The following is a 13,544-nucleotide window of genomic DNA, read 5'->3' on the forward strand; positions in this document are numbered from 1 at the left end:
GTTGTGAGCCACCATGTGGTTGCTGGGAATTGAACTCAGGACCTTTGGAAGAGCAGGCAATGCTCTTAACCTCTGAGCCATCTCTCCAGCCCATCACTGACATTCTTATACACAGGTAGGTAGATGCCTTAAACACAACTGATCTATCCATGTTATCACAGTCTGCTCTTCACTTAATTCATTTAAAGAAGGCTCCTTTCTTCCTTTGGGTCACTCTGGCTCTTTATTTCAGGACAACTGGTTATCACATGGACCGAGAAACTCTCAAGGCAAGTTTTCAAATGAACCTCTATTAATTGTAATTAAATGATAGTCTTGTTATAGATTGGAAGACACCGAAGAGAAACAATACACATGTGATACTGAATTAGATCCTAGAAGAATAAAAAAAACAGCAATGGAAGAGCTGGCGAAATTTAAATACTTTCTAGTTTACTTAAAAACAAACAAACAAACAAAAAAACAAAAGCCTCAAAAATGGAACAAAACAAAAACCCCATATAAATGATTGGTGTGGACTTCAAAGATAAGGGGCAGTAATATGAATTCTGTCAAGAACTGTGGACATGGCTGGTATTGTTTCTAATGGAAGAGTCTTAAAACTCCATCAAAGAATTCAGAGGATTAAGAGAAACAATGTGTAAGTAGATGCTCCATTAAGAAACAATGTATAAGGAGGTAGTCCATTTAGCCACCCATGTAGCCACTAGACAGCAACTTAGTTTCTAATACACAAAGCAGGGTAAATAGACAATATTTTTACATTTCTAAAACACAAAGTAGAATCAGTAGGGTGACCCTGTGTTCAGGCCCTACAGACCACTAATCCTGTGAAGATTTCTCAACTTCTAGGCTGTCAACAGAGATTTAAAACTTAGCAGTCCATCTACCCAAACGGGTGAGAAGGTAACCAGATGCACATCTCAGCAGTGGTCAAAAAGCATGGCAGTAGAATACCAAGACCTGTGGAGGATCTGCGTCCAGGCATACTGCATTATTTCTGGTGGGGCAATGATGGTGCCGGACTCCTTAGCTGGGTGTCAGCAGAGGTAAAAACATGCCCAATGCCTGGAAATGATATACTTCCCTAGAAACTGTTGTAGGCTACAGTGAACTTATTCAACACATGAAAACTCAGAGAAAGTTGAGGGTAGGAAAACAGTAACTTGAGGTGAGGTTCAAAATGAGGACAATAAGATAGTCTCTGATCACCTGGCGTAAAGGAGAGGGTACAAGTTGATTTAGGTAGGAGAGATTTATTTATGTCTTAGGATAAAAATAAGGTGATTTGGGCCGGGCGGTGGTGGCGCACGCCTTTAATCCCAGCACTCGGGAGGCAGAGGCAGGAGGATCTCTGTGAGTTCGAGGGCAGCCTGGTCTACAAGAGCTAGTTCCAGGACAGGCACCAAAAACTACAGAGAAACCCTGTCTCGAAAAAAAAAAAAAAATAAGGTGATTTGCTAAGGTAAAAAATAAGATTTATTCACTGTGATCCCAATAATATTTAAAAGTAAGCAATTTATGTACTATAAAGAGAAATCAAATATTATTCATGTTCATTTTGAGGGTGCTAGGTCTCAAACTCAAGGCCTTACACTATGCTCCTCCCCCAGCTCCTAATATCAGCATTTTCTATAAGCTACAAGGTTCAGGGACAAGGTAGGAGCTGGTCTCTGCTGAGTCCTGTGTTGGGTCATTTCTTCTATGACAAAAAAACTTGAAGAAATTAACTTAAGGCTGGAGCCATTTAGCTTGACGCACTGCCTTGACCACTAGCTCCTGCTGCTTTGGGCCTGAAGGAAGAGCAACCCTGTCAGAAAATGTGGTAGGGCCACGAGACTCATTTCACAGTAGACGGGGAGCAGATTTCTTTCCACTTCTATGCTCTAAAATGACTAATTTCCTCCAACAAGACATCATCTCCTAATATCCTTTCAGCTGTGAACTTACCTATCAATCATTGATGAAGAGACCTCTTATCCAATCACCCCCAAAAGTCCACGAGCTGATGGCTAAGCTCTTTATGCAGGATGTTTCTGGGGAACTTAAACTGCAAGCTATGCATAACAGGTACCTTTTGTGAGCCAGGATATTAACATACAGAACTCAACAAATCCTGAAAAACCATCCTAAGAGTTGCTGTTATTAATCTCATCTAGTAGGTAATACATCTCAGGTTCAGGAAGCTTCACTTATGACTTGCATAAACCCCAAAGGCTACTTGGAGCCAGAGCAGGGAGGGGACGTCCACTAAGTCAGTGCTTAATGGGCTGTGTGTGTGTGGGTCAGAGGAAAAGGCCGTAAAAAGCAGAAAATGCCATCACTAGAAAGAATATGGTAGAGGAATCATAAGACCATGATTACACCATGAAATTCAGAATAGCTCTTACCGAGAAAATTTGCAGTGTGTTATATCATGGAGGCAATTGGGATCCCCCCACCGATAATCTCAAAGATACAGCATTGATGTAAAACTTTTTTATTTAATTTTTGGTTACCAAAGGCATTTAATTATTCATACATACATCTTTCTGTTGTTATTTTTTGAGACAGGGTCTCACCCTATAGCCCAGCATGACCTTAATCTCAAAAGCTTCATGACAAAGCCTGAAAAGTGATAGGGTCACATGTGTGCCACCAAGTCCCACGCCCCCCCCCCCCCAATAAATTAATGCATTCTCCTCCGGCGTATAAACCAGTGACTTCCGGTGTGCTTAGTGTCACGCAGCCACTACCACTGACTCACACTTGTTACTTGGTTCTATTAAAGCTACAACTTCCTGCCCAGAAAGCATTATGAAAAGTATGCCCTCTCCAGTCCTTAGTGACTTTTGGGGTTCCCTTGATGATTCCCACACAAGGTTAGTAGCTAAAATCCCAAGTACCAGTGAAAGCCTGCATAAGCAATTGTCATGTTCAGTGCCTGTCTTGTGACACAGGACCCATTGTGTTCATACATAAAGTGACAATCAAGAGAAGCCGGAGACTGAAGAAAAAAATGGACCCTAATAAAATCTTTCACTGACTGATATTCCAACTTCTCTAGCCTGCTTGATAATAGACTTTGAATTTTTTCAGCCTTAAAAAAAAGCAAAATAAAAAAAAACCCTACTAAATGTTATATATAAATACACGAAAAGCAACACAATCCAATTACATACGCCATAGGGGGGTCATAAAGAAGAAATTAGACTCATCATTTGAGAAGAAATGCTAGCTCAACTGAACATGTCCCCCACTGAGAGTTCTTTATGTTTATTTTAGCTCAAGCTGGCCATAAATAAACTTGAGTAGTATTCAAGAATATGTTATTAAAAAATCTCTGGCAATGGCAATATAGCCTGTGAATGTGTAATTTTTCAAGGAGAGTGATCATCAGAATATCCTAGCAACCAGGACAAGGAGCAGCACAAAGATGGAGGAAGATGGCAAGAGGCACATCACATATTCCCCATCACTAGAGGCAACCGATGCAGTGTTTGTGTATTCTAGGTTTTAACCTATGTCATTGTAAGAGGGGTGTGGGAGAAACCCTACATAAAAATCTCTTAGCACACAGCTATGGAGAGCATTTTCCCTCCCAGGGCTGTGCTAACTCCCCTTCACTCAGATACTCGTGTATGTAGGAGTGACGACATCTATGAGCTGACTTGGATTCAAAGCAGCGAGAAGCCTTAATAGTGGAACTGAGAAGTTGGGTGGTGCACGCTTTAATCCCAGCACTCGGGAGGCAAAGGCAGGCAGATCTCTGAGTTTGAGGCCAGTGTGGTCTATGGAGTGAGCTCCAGGGTGGCTAGGGCTACACAGAGAAATCTTGTCCCCAAACCCCCAATAGTAGAGCTGAGTCTTCTCAGAAGCAAGCAGAGCATCTCCTGGGAAGCCTTAGCTTGCTCTTCTGACAGTCTGCTTTCTGATGTTTTGGATTCATGTAACTCCGCCCCATAACCATGAAAGCCAGTTCCCCACAACTACAGCTTCTATTGCATCTGTTTCTCTAGCTGGATCCTGAATAAAACATACAGGAGTGACATTCTTGACTACTGTTCAAGCAAACACTGTCCCATGCTCTAAGACGCTGTGTTGTTTTGGGTGACTACTTATTAACGTAAGGAAGCATGGTCAACATCTTGAATCCTAATGTTCCCTTAAATTTTAGTCACCTGCTGACCAAAACAATCTAAACTAAAACAAAGCCCTGTAAGACTCAGGAAGTTATTTTAGTAAGTTAAGACTAGTAACAATGATAGCAAAGTCGTCATCAAGGTCAAACTCCTGGACTTGACTTCATAGGCAATCTTCTCTATCACCTCCAGTCCTTCCTTAAGTTTAACTGTTTGCCTGCATGTCTGTGCACCATGTGCAAGCCTAGTGCCCCTGGAGGCTAGAAGGCTTCAGATCACCTCGGATTGGAGTGATAGCCAGTTGTGAACCGCTATGTGGGTGCTGGGAATTGAACTCAGGTCCTCTAGAAGATCAGCCAGTGTTCACCCCTGGGCCATTACTCCAGTCCCCAACTACCTTAAGTCATGATGAACGAATTATCTATTCAAACATTTGGAGGATAAGAAAATTCTTAGCAGAAGTCAACTACAGACATTTTCTTCTCCTGAAGATTCCTAGACCACTTTAATCACTTAACGGACAGAATTAAGTTGCCACATGGCATAACTGCCCACTCGGTTGAGATATTAAGATATTTAGTTAGGCATTATGGCTCAATGGTCTAAGGTGGTAGATTAAGGATCTAGTCACCTCAGAATGTTGGGGTAAATACTGATGGTGTCAACTTGTTTCGATAATGAGTCATTTATTAGGGGTTAGGGTGATAACATGGTAAAGTTTCTGTCCAAGTATGAGGATTGAGTTTGACCCCCGGCACCTGGTAAAAAGAAGCTGGGCTTGGTGGCATGTACTTGTAACCCTACCAGTGGATCAGCAGAGACAGAGGGACTCTTGGATCTCGCGGACCAGCTAGCCTAGCTTTATATGTGAGCCCCAGATCACAGTGAGAGACCCTGTCTCGCGAGGTGGATGGACTCTTAGGAAGGACGTGGAAGGACAACATTCGGCTTTGTATGCAGGGCTGCACGCATGTGTCCCTGTTCACATGGTCATGCATGTATATATGTACAGATGTGCACGTGTACACACACACAGATGCTCATCAACTCACTTCTATACTACTTCATTCTATAACGTACTGATTTGTGCCCTGGGACATAGATCACAGCTTTCTTGTGGCGACTTCATGTCACTTACTTGAGCTCTCTGCTGAGAACTATATTGATTCTGTCTTTTAAAGGTCGATTCTTCTCAGGAATGGAGAACCAGGTTTTCCGGCCCATAATCACCAGGTTCTGTTTACCTACAAAAAAGCAGACAGGATACCTTTGAAAATGCACATATATTTTCAGTGTCATACACAGGCAAGATACGATTGTCATAGTGACATCTAGTGGACATCCTTTAGAAACATTAAAACAAACAGCTTCACCCCAAATTCAGATTTAGTGCTCATTAACTAATCCTTTTGGTCCACCCAATGTCTATCTTTTACTTAGGTTTCAGTCAACTGCAACCTTGCACAATTCTGATTCCAAGCGCTCAGGCTGACGGGGTTTTGTCATCCACTAGATAACCCCATATGCTTTACTTAGTTCTAAAATGGAGACAGGAACAGTTTCTACTCCTGGAAACCTGGAGAAGATTAAAGACTCAGCACTTGTGCTCACCATCTAAAAGCAGTGTTCTCTGGGTCATCTGGACCAGCTCCCACTACTCTAAGGTCAGGGACCACAGAGGAAGAGGGGGCAGAAAGAACGGACGGAAGGGCTGGTGGGAGAGGGAGAAAGATGGGGAACACTGATTTCTGAATGTGACCTGGAGATGTCTGCAGGTACCAACTCACAGCAGCTTTGGTCATCTGTACGAGATTAGGCCAGTCAAAATTCTAGCATGGTGGAGGGGCTCCTGAGGCCCCGCCCCTATTAGATAGCTATTGGTAGTTGGGGGCTGCGGAGAGAGGAAGACTCAGTCTTAGGTCTGGCTCATGTTCATGCCCCAGTCAATGGCCACACACAGGGTTATTAATAACGACTAGAATGTGAATTACGGAGGGAGAGGGAAGTTCAAGGAAGAATGAGAAGCTAAATGGATATGATCGATATCCACTGTATAAATGTATGAAACTTATAAAGAATAAAAAACATTTAAAAAGTCCTGTTAAGAGAACTATACATACCATACAGCTTCCATCTTTTATTTAATTACTTGGAAAAAACCTTGAGTGTCAGACAGCTGGATCAAAGGTAGAGTAACAATTAGGATTCTTTTAAGAAAAATGATTTGGGGGCTAGAGAGAGAGTTTAGCTGTTAAAAGCAGAGTAGAGGACCTGGGTTTGGTTCTCAGCACCACATCTAAGGGCTTATAACTGCTTTTAACTCCAGTTTCAGGGAACTCACACCTTCTTCTGGCCGCTGTGGGGACCAGGCACACATATTTTGTACATACACGTATATAGACACTCTCAAAACACATATTAGAAAGAAAAACAAATAAATCTTGAAAACGTTAGTTTTTATTTTGTGTGTATTGTACACCTGTATGCACAGGCCCAGCCAGTGAAGATAGATGTTTTCACTTTATTTTCTTGAGACGAGATTTCTCACTGAATTTGGAGCCCACAAATTTAGCTAGAGAACAAGCCCCAGGGATCTTTCTGCCTGTCTCACCAGTGCTGGTATTACAAATGGGTGCTGCCATGCCCAGCTGTTTTTGGATGCTGGGATTTGAATCCAGATCCTCAGAACTTTACTGGCTGAGCCATCTCCCTAATCCTGATATCTAGATTCCTGGGCATACACTGTGCTAATGGCACTTGCCCACCTGTCTGCCAGTGATTTCTCTGCTACCTGTCCCATGAATATTGTTCAACACCTGCTCTGCTGACTTGCTTCCCCATGCTCTATGCCAGCGCTTCCCAACTTTCCCAATGATGTGACCGTTTAATACAGTTCCTCATGCTGTGGTGGTGACCCTAAGCATAAGATTACTTTCATGGTAACTTCGTAAATGGAATTTTGTTACTGTCAGGAGTCATGATGTACATACATATCTGTGCTTTCCAATGGCCTTAGGCCACCCCTGTGAAAGGGTCATTCAACCCTAAAGGGGTTGAAACCCACAGGCCGAGAGCCACTGTTCTATTTCTCTCCTACCATAATAAACAAACATGTCTGTTAGGGAGAAATCACACTGAACGACCTACAAGCAACTGGACACTGCCTTATAATTGCGTACCATTCCCTGTTCTTTTCTATCAAGTCAGCCCTCCAGACTGTCCCACTGAAGACCACAGCCGCCATCCCACCGTGCCTTCCTGCCTCCAGAAATCCAAGAGTATCACACAAATGTTTAATTGTTTTCTAACCTCTTCTCCCCTGCATTCTTTTCCATTTGCTCAAGTTTTATGTCTTCCGGCAACAATTCTAAATACCGGCTCTGGGGGCTGGAGAGATGGCTCAGAGGTTAAGAGCATTGCCTGCTCTTCCAAAGGTCCTGAGTTCAATTCCCAGCAACCACATGGTGGCTCACAACCATCTGTAATGGGGTCTGGTGCCCTCTTCTGGCGTGCAGGTATATGCACAGAATATTATATACATAATAAATAAATAAATATTTAAAAATAAATAAATACCGGATCTGGTCTCTATATTTAAACGGCTAAATTTTGCTCATTATTCTGTCCAATTAAATGCTCTTGCTAACAAAATTTCAAATATATGTTTTTTTTAAGAGGATGCTTATTAAATTTTGGGAGCAGCACAAAAATTCCTGCCAAGAAACAAAGATGCCATATTCCCACGGGAGACTTCCCGCTTACACGTCTGCAATGGAAAGCCTGCTTCAGAAAGCAGGCCCTAAGATCCTGATGACTTAACCCCAAATTACCTTCCACTGAGGAGGTTGTGGTCATTCTTTGGAAGTACTTGAATTCGTTCCTGAAAGTTAGAGAAACATTGCGTTAACCGGAACATTGTCACGTGTGTTCAGACTCCAGCTCAGCAGCGATCAGTGCAAGCCCAGGGGGTGGTGCTGCCCAGTGACCGGACTTTGCTCACGGTCAGGGCGCCTCTGGGCAAAGGTTGCCACAGCAGGGGGATCATCGCGGGCACCGGCTGGGGCTGCAGCCGGTGGGCCTACCCGCTCACGACTGCGCCTAAGCAGATCCGCCCGCGCGTCTCCGCCAAGTGCTCGACCCGACTCAGCGAACCGCCTCGGTCTCCCGAACCCAGTCCGGCCACAGTACCTGAGCAGAGGCCAAGGCAGGTCTCCGTTCTTGCCGATGCCCATATTCTGGGACACGGCGACGATGCAGTTCAGCGTTCGAACCATGACAAGCGGCGATCAGCTCCTAGACAGCCTGCACGCTAGGGTTCCCCTCAAGTTTGGCGCGAAAACAGCGACCGCTAGACGCCGCTTCCGACTTGTGCAGCGAAGGCTCCGCCCCCACTAGGTCCTGCCCCACAGCCTATTTGTGCATCATAGGCCCCGCCCACTAAGCCCCGCCTCCACCAGGCCGGCTCCCTGCGGGTCGCGGCGTGCGCGCGCGCAGGCGCGGGGTAGTGGGGGCCGCGCGCTCCCGAAGGGCTGGCTCTTCTGCATCCTGGGATGCCCCGCACGAAGTCCGCGTCGGGCAGCGTTTCTGCTGCCCCGGGGAGGCAAGCGGTTCTGAGCCGGTTCTTCCAGTCTGCCGGAAGCCTGAGTTCCACCGCGTCCTCCACGGAGCCGGCGGAGAAGGTAGACGACGACTCCTCAGCGCCCCCAGCGGAGGCCGCCGGGGCTGGGTTCTGTCCTCGACGGGGAGGGGCCACGTGGTGGGCGGGGCCAGACGGTCAGGGGCGGGGCGGGACGGGCGCGTAGGTGTCGCAGCCGGAAGGGGAGGCAGTGTGGAGCGCCTAAAGGTGGGGAGATCTGAGAAGGCGGAGCCGGGAAGGAGAAGGTGGTGACGTCTGCGGGTCCATGTTTTCGTTGAAAGGCTTTTATTACCCGATTAGTAGTAATCGATTTGAGATCTTGTTGCCTTCTGTCGTTAACCGGAACCTGAGGCGAAAACTTTGGTGGATGCAGGTCCAGGATACATTTTTTAACCTCCGTCGTCCCTTCTTTCCTTTACGTTTTCCCTACGGTATTGACGGTTGAAGAAGAACTTTACTTACATATGCTTGCTTGGCTGAGGAGAACAAAGCTGTCTTTAAGGCTTGTGTTGCAAATTCAGAAGCACTGCTCTGTGTTTCAGATCTCACTCTGCTACTGTGCAGCTTCCCAGTGTAAAGTGTGATATAAGCGTTTGGGTGGATAAAATTCCTGTTGACGTTCAAATAGTTAAAAGCCATTCAAATAGTTAAAAGCAAAAAGTAAAACAAGCCCCAAACCCCACCGTGATGTTGCCACAAGTGCAGGCCCAAGGGCAGCGATCCCTGAGGTTCCTTGTTATATTCCCCACACAGGCGGGGGTGGGGGGTGGGGGGGGGTGGCTCAGGGTGCCTTAGCCGTCACTTCCCAGACTGAGAATGTAGAAGGGGATTGTAGACTGGCTTTTAGCAATCTACCATATTTTAAAGCAGGTGCAAAATGGTGTAAGAATCTTAACCCCTTTCATTTAGTTTTTTTCCTTAAACAGATTGCTCTTCCCTCTGCCCGTCTTGAGAATGAGCTATATTTTCATGATGTCATGAAGATTTTATTTTGCACCCACTATTGACAGAATAGCGGGGGAAAGTTTTAAGCTTTTCTTAGATTACCTGCCAACAAATAGTCCTGGGACATCTGTTAACAGTGGCTGTAAGCTTTGAAACAGAAAATGTTTGTATTATCTCACTTTCTCCCACAATTTTGCATTTTGAAAACACATTTTTTATCTTCTATGTAACGCATGTAAGTAGGAAAGGCGAGAACACCACTTAATTTCAGCTGAGGTGATTGGTGAGCGGCTGCACCTGCCTGTGTCCGTCTCTGATGGCAAAAGCAGCTGCCCAAAGCCTCCCCGGAGTAAAGTAGATCACCGTGGGAAGAGTGGAAGGCGGGGCACTTACTGTCCTTCTGTAGCAAGGTTTAAATGACTTAAACCTTAGGATGGCATCACTGCACCATTTCCAACCTTCCTGATACAGGTTACAAGAGGTGACAGCAGGAAGAGATCCCGGGGAAGTGATGGGCCCATTAAGAGGAAAGCGAAGAAAGTTCCAGAATTGGAAGAAGAAAATACCTCAATAACATCTGGCAACCCTGGTAAGTGCTAGGAAATGAGTCTTCTCAGCTGCTGGGGTTCGCAGAGGGCAGAGGAGGCCAATGGGCATTGAGCCTTGCTTTCCCCTGTGGAGAAGGATCTCTGTTGTGCCTGAGCTGGTGTTTGGGGAGCTAGGGCCACAGTGGAACTCACTTCTCTAATTTGGTTCTTTCCAACTTTCTCTTCTGTTCACTTTTGCTCTAATTTTTAAAAGTGTGTGCACCCGCGCGCACGTGTGTGTGTGTGTGGGGGGGGGTAGACGTGTAGAGGCCTGCAGAGCCATGAGATGTGGAGTCCTCCTGGAGTGCCTGATATGGTTGCTGGGCCTTGAACTCAGGTACTCTGATGAAAGAGCATGTGTGCTTCACCACTGAGCCATCTCTCCAGTCCCTTTCGCTGTACTTTAAATCTTGGTCATAGAGATGAAACGTGTGTTAGTGATTTATTTATTATGTGTGTGTGTGCCTGTGAAATGGGTACAAGAAGTCAGAGGACAATTTCCAGGAGCCATTTCTCTCCTCCCAGTGTGTGGAGTTCTGGTACTGACCTCGGATTGTAAGGCTTGTTGGCAAGCAGCCTTACCCAGGGAGCCATTTTACAGTCCCCATCTTGTTAGCCCTTTCCACAGACTTTAATGTTTCACTTCTAAAACGCTGCACTGGCCAACAGAACGTCTCTGTTTCCCCGTACTCCGAGCCCTGGCCATGACCGCCTTGTCTGCTGCGTGTGTCATTTTGACTGCTCCACATTCCTCTTCTTACATCCTGGCAGTATTCTATTACACAGAACTACCTTGTTCCTAGATTCTTCCATGTACAAGTTCCTTTTTTTAAACCTGGGCTACAAAACAGAAGGAAAATCTTAACACTCACAGGAAACCTTTATGTACATTTGAGAAAATGAGGTCAAATGTACACTGATGTAGTGGTATTTTATTTGTGGGCTTTTTGTTTGTTTGTTTGTTTCAAGACAGGGTTTCTCTGTACAGCCCTAGCTGACCTGGAACTAGCTCTGTAGACCAGGCTGGCCTTGAACTCACAGAGATCCGCCTACCTCTGCCTCTCAAGTGCTGAGATTAAAGGCCTGCGCTAGTGCTACCTTAGCCTGGTTTGGCTTCCGTGTTTCAATAAATAAAGCTTGCCTGAGGATCAGATTGCAGAGCTAAACTACTAGAGGCCAGGGAGTGGTGGCACGCTTCTTTAATCCCAGAACTCAAGGCCACCCTGGGTTACTTGAGATTGCAGCTGTCTAAAAAGAGAAATAGAACTCACACAAAGGTGATCCCAGACTGGGAGGTGGAGGCAGGAGTGGTATGGCTGGGTGGAGAGAGGTCTACAAGGCAGGAGAGAACTCATTGCAGTCTGCAGTCATGGCTGAGGACAGGATCACCCCTTTGTTTGTCTGAGCCTTGGTAGAGGTAAGAACTCTGCAGTGATTTGGCTGCTTTGCTTTTCTGATCTTCATCTTGAAATATCCAATATCCCAGTATCTGTCTCTGGGTTTTTATTATTCATGCTACACATTGGAAAAGATATCCCAAAGTATATTTTTAGAATAAGAGAAACCTCACTAAATCTAATAAATTATATTGGAAAAAAAATCAGAATTTTAGAAGAAATTTCTAAAAGAAAGAGTGAGTTTTTCTTCCACACTGTTTGGCCTATGACTCAGCATATTTCCAGCTAGCTCGTACATCCTAAATTAACCCGTTTCTATTAATTGTGTATTGCCACAAGGCAGTGACTTACTGGGCAAGTTCTGGTGTCTATCTCCTTTGGCATGGTGTCTCTTTGACTCCACCTTCCTGCCTGACTTTTGGCTAAAACAGCTTTATTCATCAACTAATAAAAGCAACACATATACAATAGGACATCCCACATTATTATAATTGTATCATTTATTTGCTTATTGTTTGTTTATTTATTATTACAAGTGTTTGTGGAGGTCAGAGGACAACATGAAGGAGCTGGTCCTCTCCTACTTTCTAATTTCAAGGGATTGGACTTAGTTCCTCAGTCTTGGTGACAAGTATCATTCCTGCTGAGCTGTTTAGCCGGCCTCCTTTATTGTAGTTCTCAGTGGATTTTATCAGTGAATGAAGGTATAGGTATGTTTCAGTGTGTCATTTATCTTGAGCAGTGTTTTTATTTTATATCACATTATAGTTAGGTTCATTGTTCCAATGGGGTATTGTTCTGAAAAATTCCAGATTATGAATTGATGTAATGAAGTCAAAATACAATTAGTATGTTTTCTTCTTATTTCCCAAGAGCCAAAGAAATGTCTGAGGCCCAGGATTGCTTTAAAGTCTCTGGAAAAGTTGAAAGAATTCTGCTGTGATTCTGCCCTCCCTCAAAACACAGTCCAGACAGAACCTCTTCAAGAGAGATTTGCAGTTCTGCCAAAATGTACTGATTTTGAAGACATCACTCTTCAGCGTGCAAAGAGTGCAGTTTCTTCTGAGGATTTCAGATCCCACGCTAATCTGAAAGTATGTAACTTTTGTGTAAGGGACAGTCACTCATTCCTGTCCCAAAATAGTTAGGTTCTTTGGGGTTATCATGGAAATCAGTGATGTCCACAGGTGGCCGATCATCTGTGTCAGCTGAGGAACTGTTTCTTTCTTAGTTGCTTTTCTTTTCAATATTTAGAATTTTAATGTATGTTTGGGAGAGGTTGCTTTAAAACAAGACAGAACACCTGCAGGCAGCCCTGCTGTATTGTGTAGACTGGGGGTACTGGTTGGGGGTGCTTTTCGTTGATTTCCATAATTTGCACGGGAAATCCCCATGGCAGCACGTAGGTGTGAGTTTTTTGGTTGGAAACTTGGCAGATACAGAGTCAATTCAAAGGTAAGATAAATGAGTATCAGTTTTTCTGGAAGTCTGTCTTATTCCATAAATGAATAAGAGAATAATTTTTTTCCTAGAAAATGTATTTCTGTGAATGTGTATTAAGCTATTATATAGCTTTCTTGGATTTATATAAAATCATGGAAACAAAAGGGAAAATCTCATAAAAATTAAAAATAATTGCCTTCTCAGACCCAATAAAGTATGCTAAATTTCTCTTGCCATGAATCTCTGCCCCTTCTCTTTGGAGGCAATGTGTGCACTAAGGACTTTTCTTGTTGCAGCTTAAGGAAAGGTTTATTTTAGCTTAGGGTAAGCTGGTCTGATCCATTAGCAGGGAAGTCCTGTGGCAGGGCACGAGAGGCCTGGCCACAGAGCATCTGTACCCTCTGTAGTCAGGGCA

General features: G+C 44.5%; 2 protein-coding genes across 4 annotated transcripts in view; one reads left to right on the plus strand and one right to left on the minus strand.

Moving 5' to 3' along the window:
* Positions 1-8,513, minus strand: part of Dhfr (dihydrofolate reductase) — a 23,377-nt gene extending 14,864 nt beyond the window's left edge. Inside the window, exons 1-3 of one of the 2 annotated variants that reach the window (XM_005356504.2) lie at positions 8,310-8,513; positions 7,952-8,001; positions 5,260-5,365 (exon numbers count right to left, since the gene is read on the minus strand). In XM_005356504.2, the coding sequence (XP_005356561.1) occupies positions 5,260-5,365; positions 7,952-8,001; positions 8,310-8,395 (242 nt within the window). In that variant the 5' untranslated portion in view covers positions 8,396-8,513. The remainder of the gene's footprint in view (positions 1-5,259; positions 5,366-7,951; positions 8,002-8,309) is intronic. The other variant, XM_026783751.1, reaches the window with a different exon arrangement.
* A 103-nt stretch (positions 8,514-8,616) lies between these two features.
* Positions 8,617-13,544, plus strand: part of Msh3 (mutS homolog 3) — a 162,556-nt gene continuing 157,628 nt past the window's right edge. For both annotated transcript variants that reach the window (XM_005356505.3, XM_005356506.3), the window contains exons 1-3: positions 8,617-8,800; positions 10,174-10,291; positions 12,560-12,780. In XM_005356505.3, the coding sequence (XP_005356562.1) occupies positions 8,672-8,800; positions 10,174-10,291; positions 12,560-12,780 (468 nt within the window). In that variant the 5' untranslated portion in view covers positions 8,617-8,671. The remainder of the gene's footprint in view (positions 8,801-10,173; positions 10,292-12,559; positions 12,781-13,544) is intronic.

The sequence above is a fragment of the Microtus ochrogaster genome, chromosome 19, assembly GCF_000317375.1.
Source record: "Microtus ochrogaster isolate Prairie Vole_2 chromosome 19, MicOch1.0, whole genome shotgun sequence".
Classification (NCBI taxonomy): Eukaryota; Metazoa; Chordata; class Mammalia; order Rodentia; family Cricetidae; genus Microtus; species Microtus ochrogaster.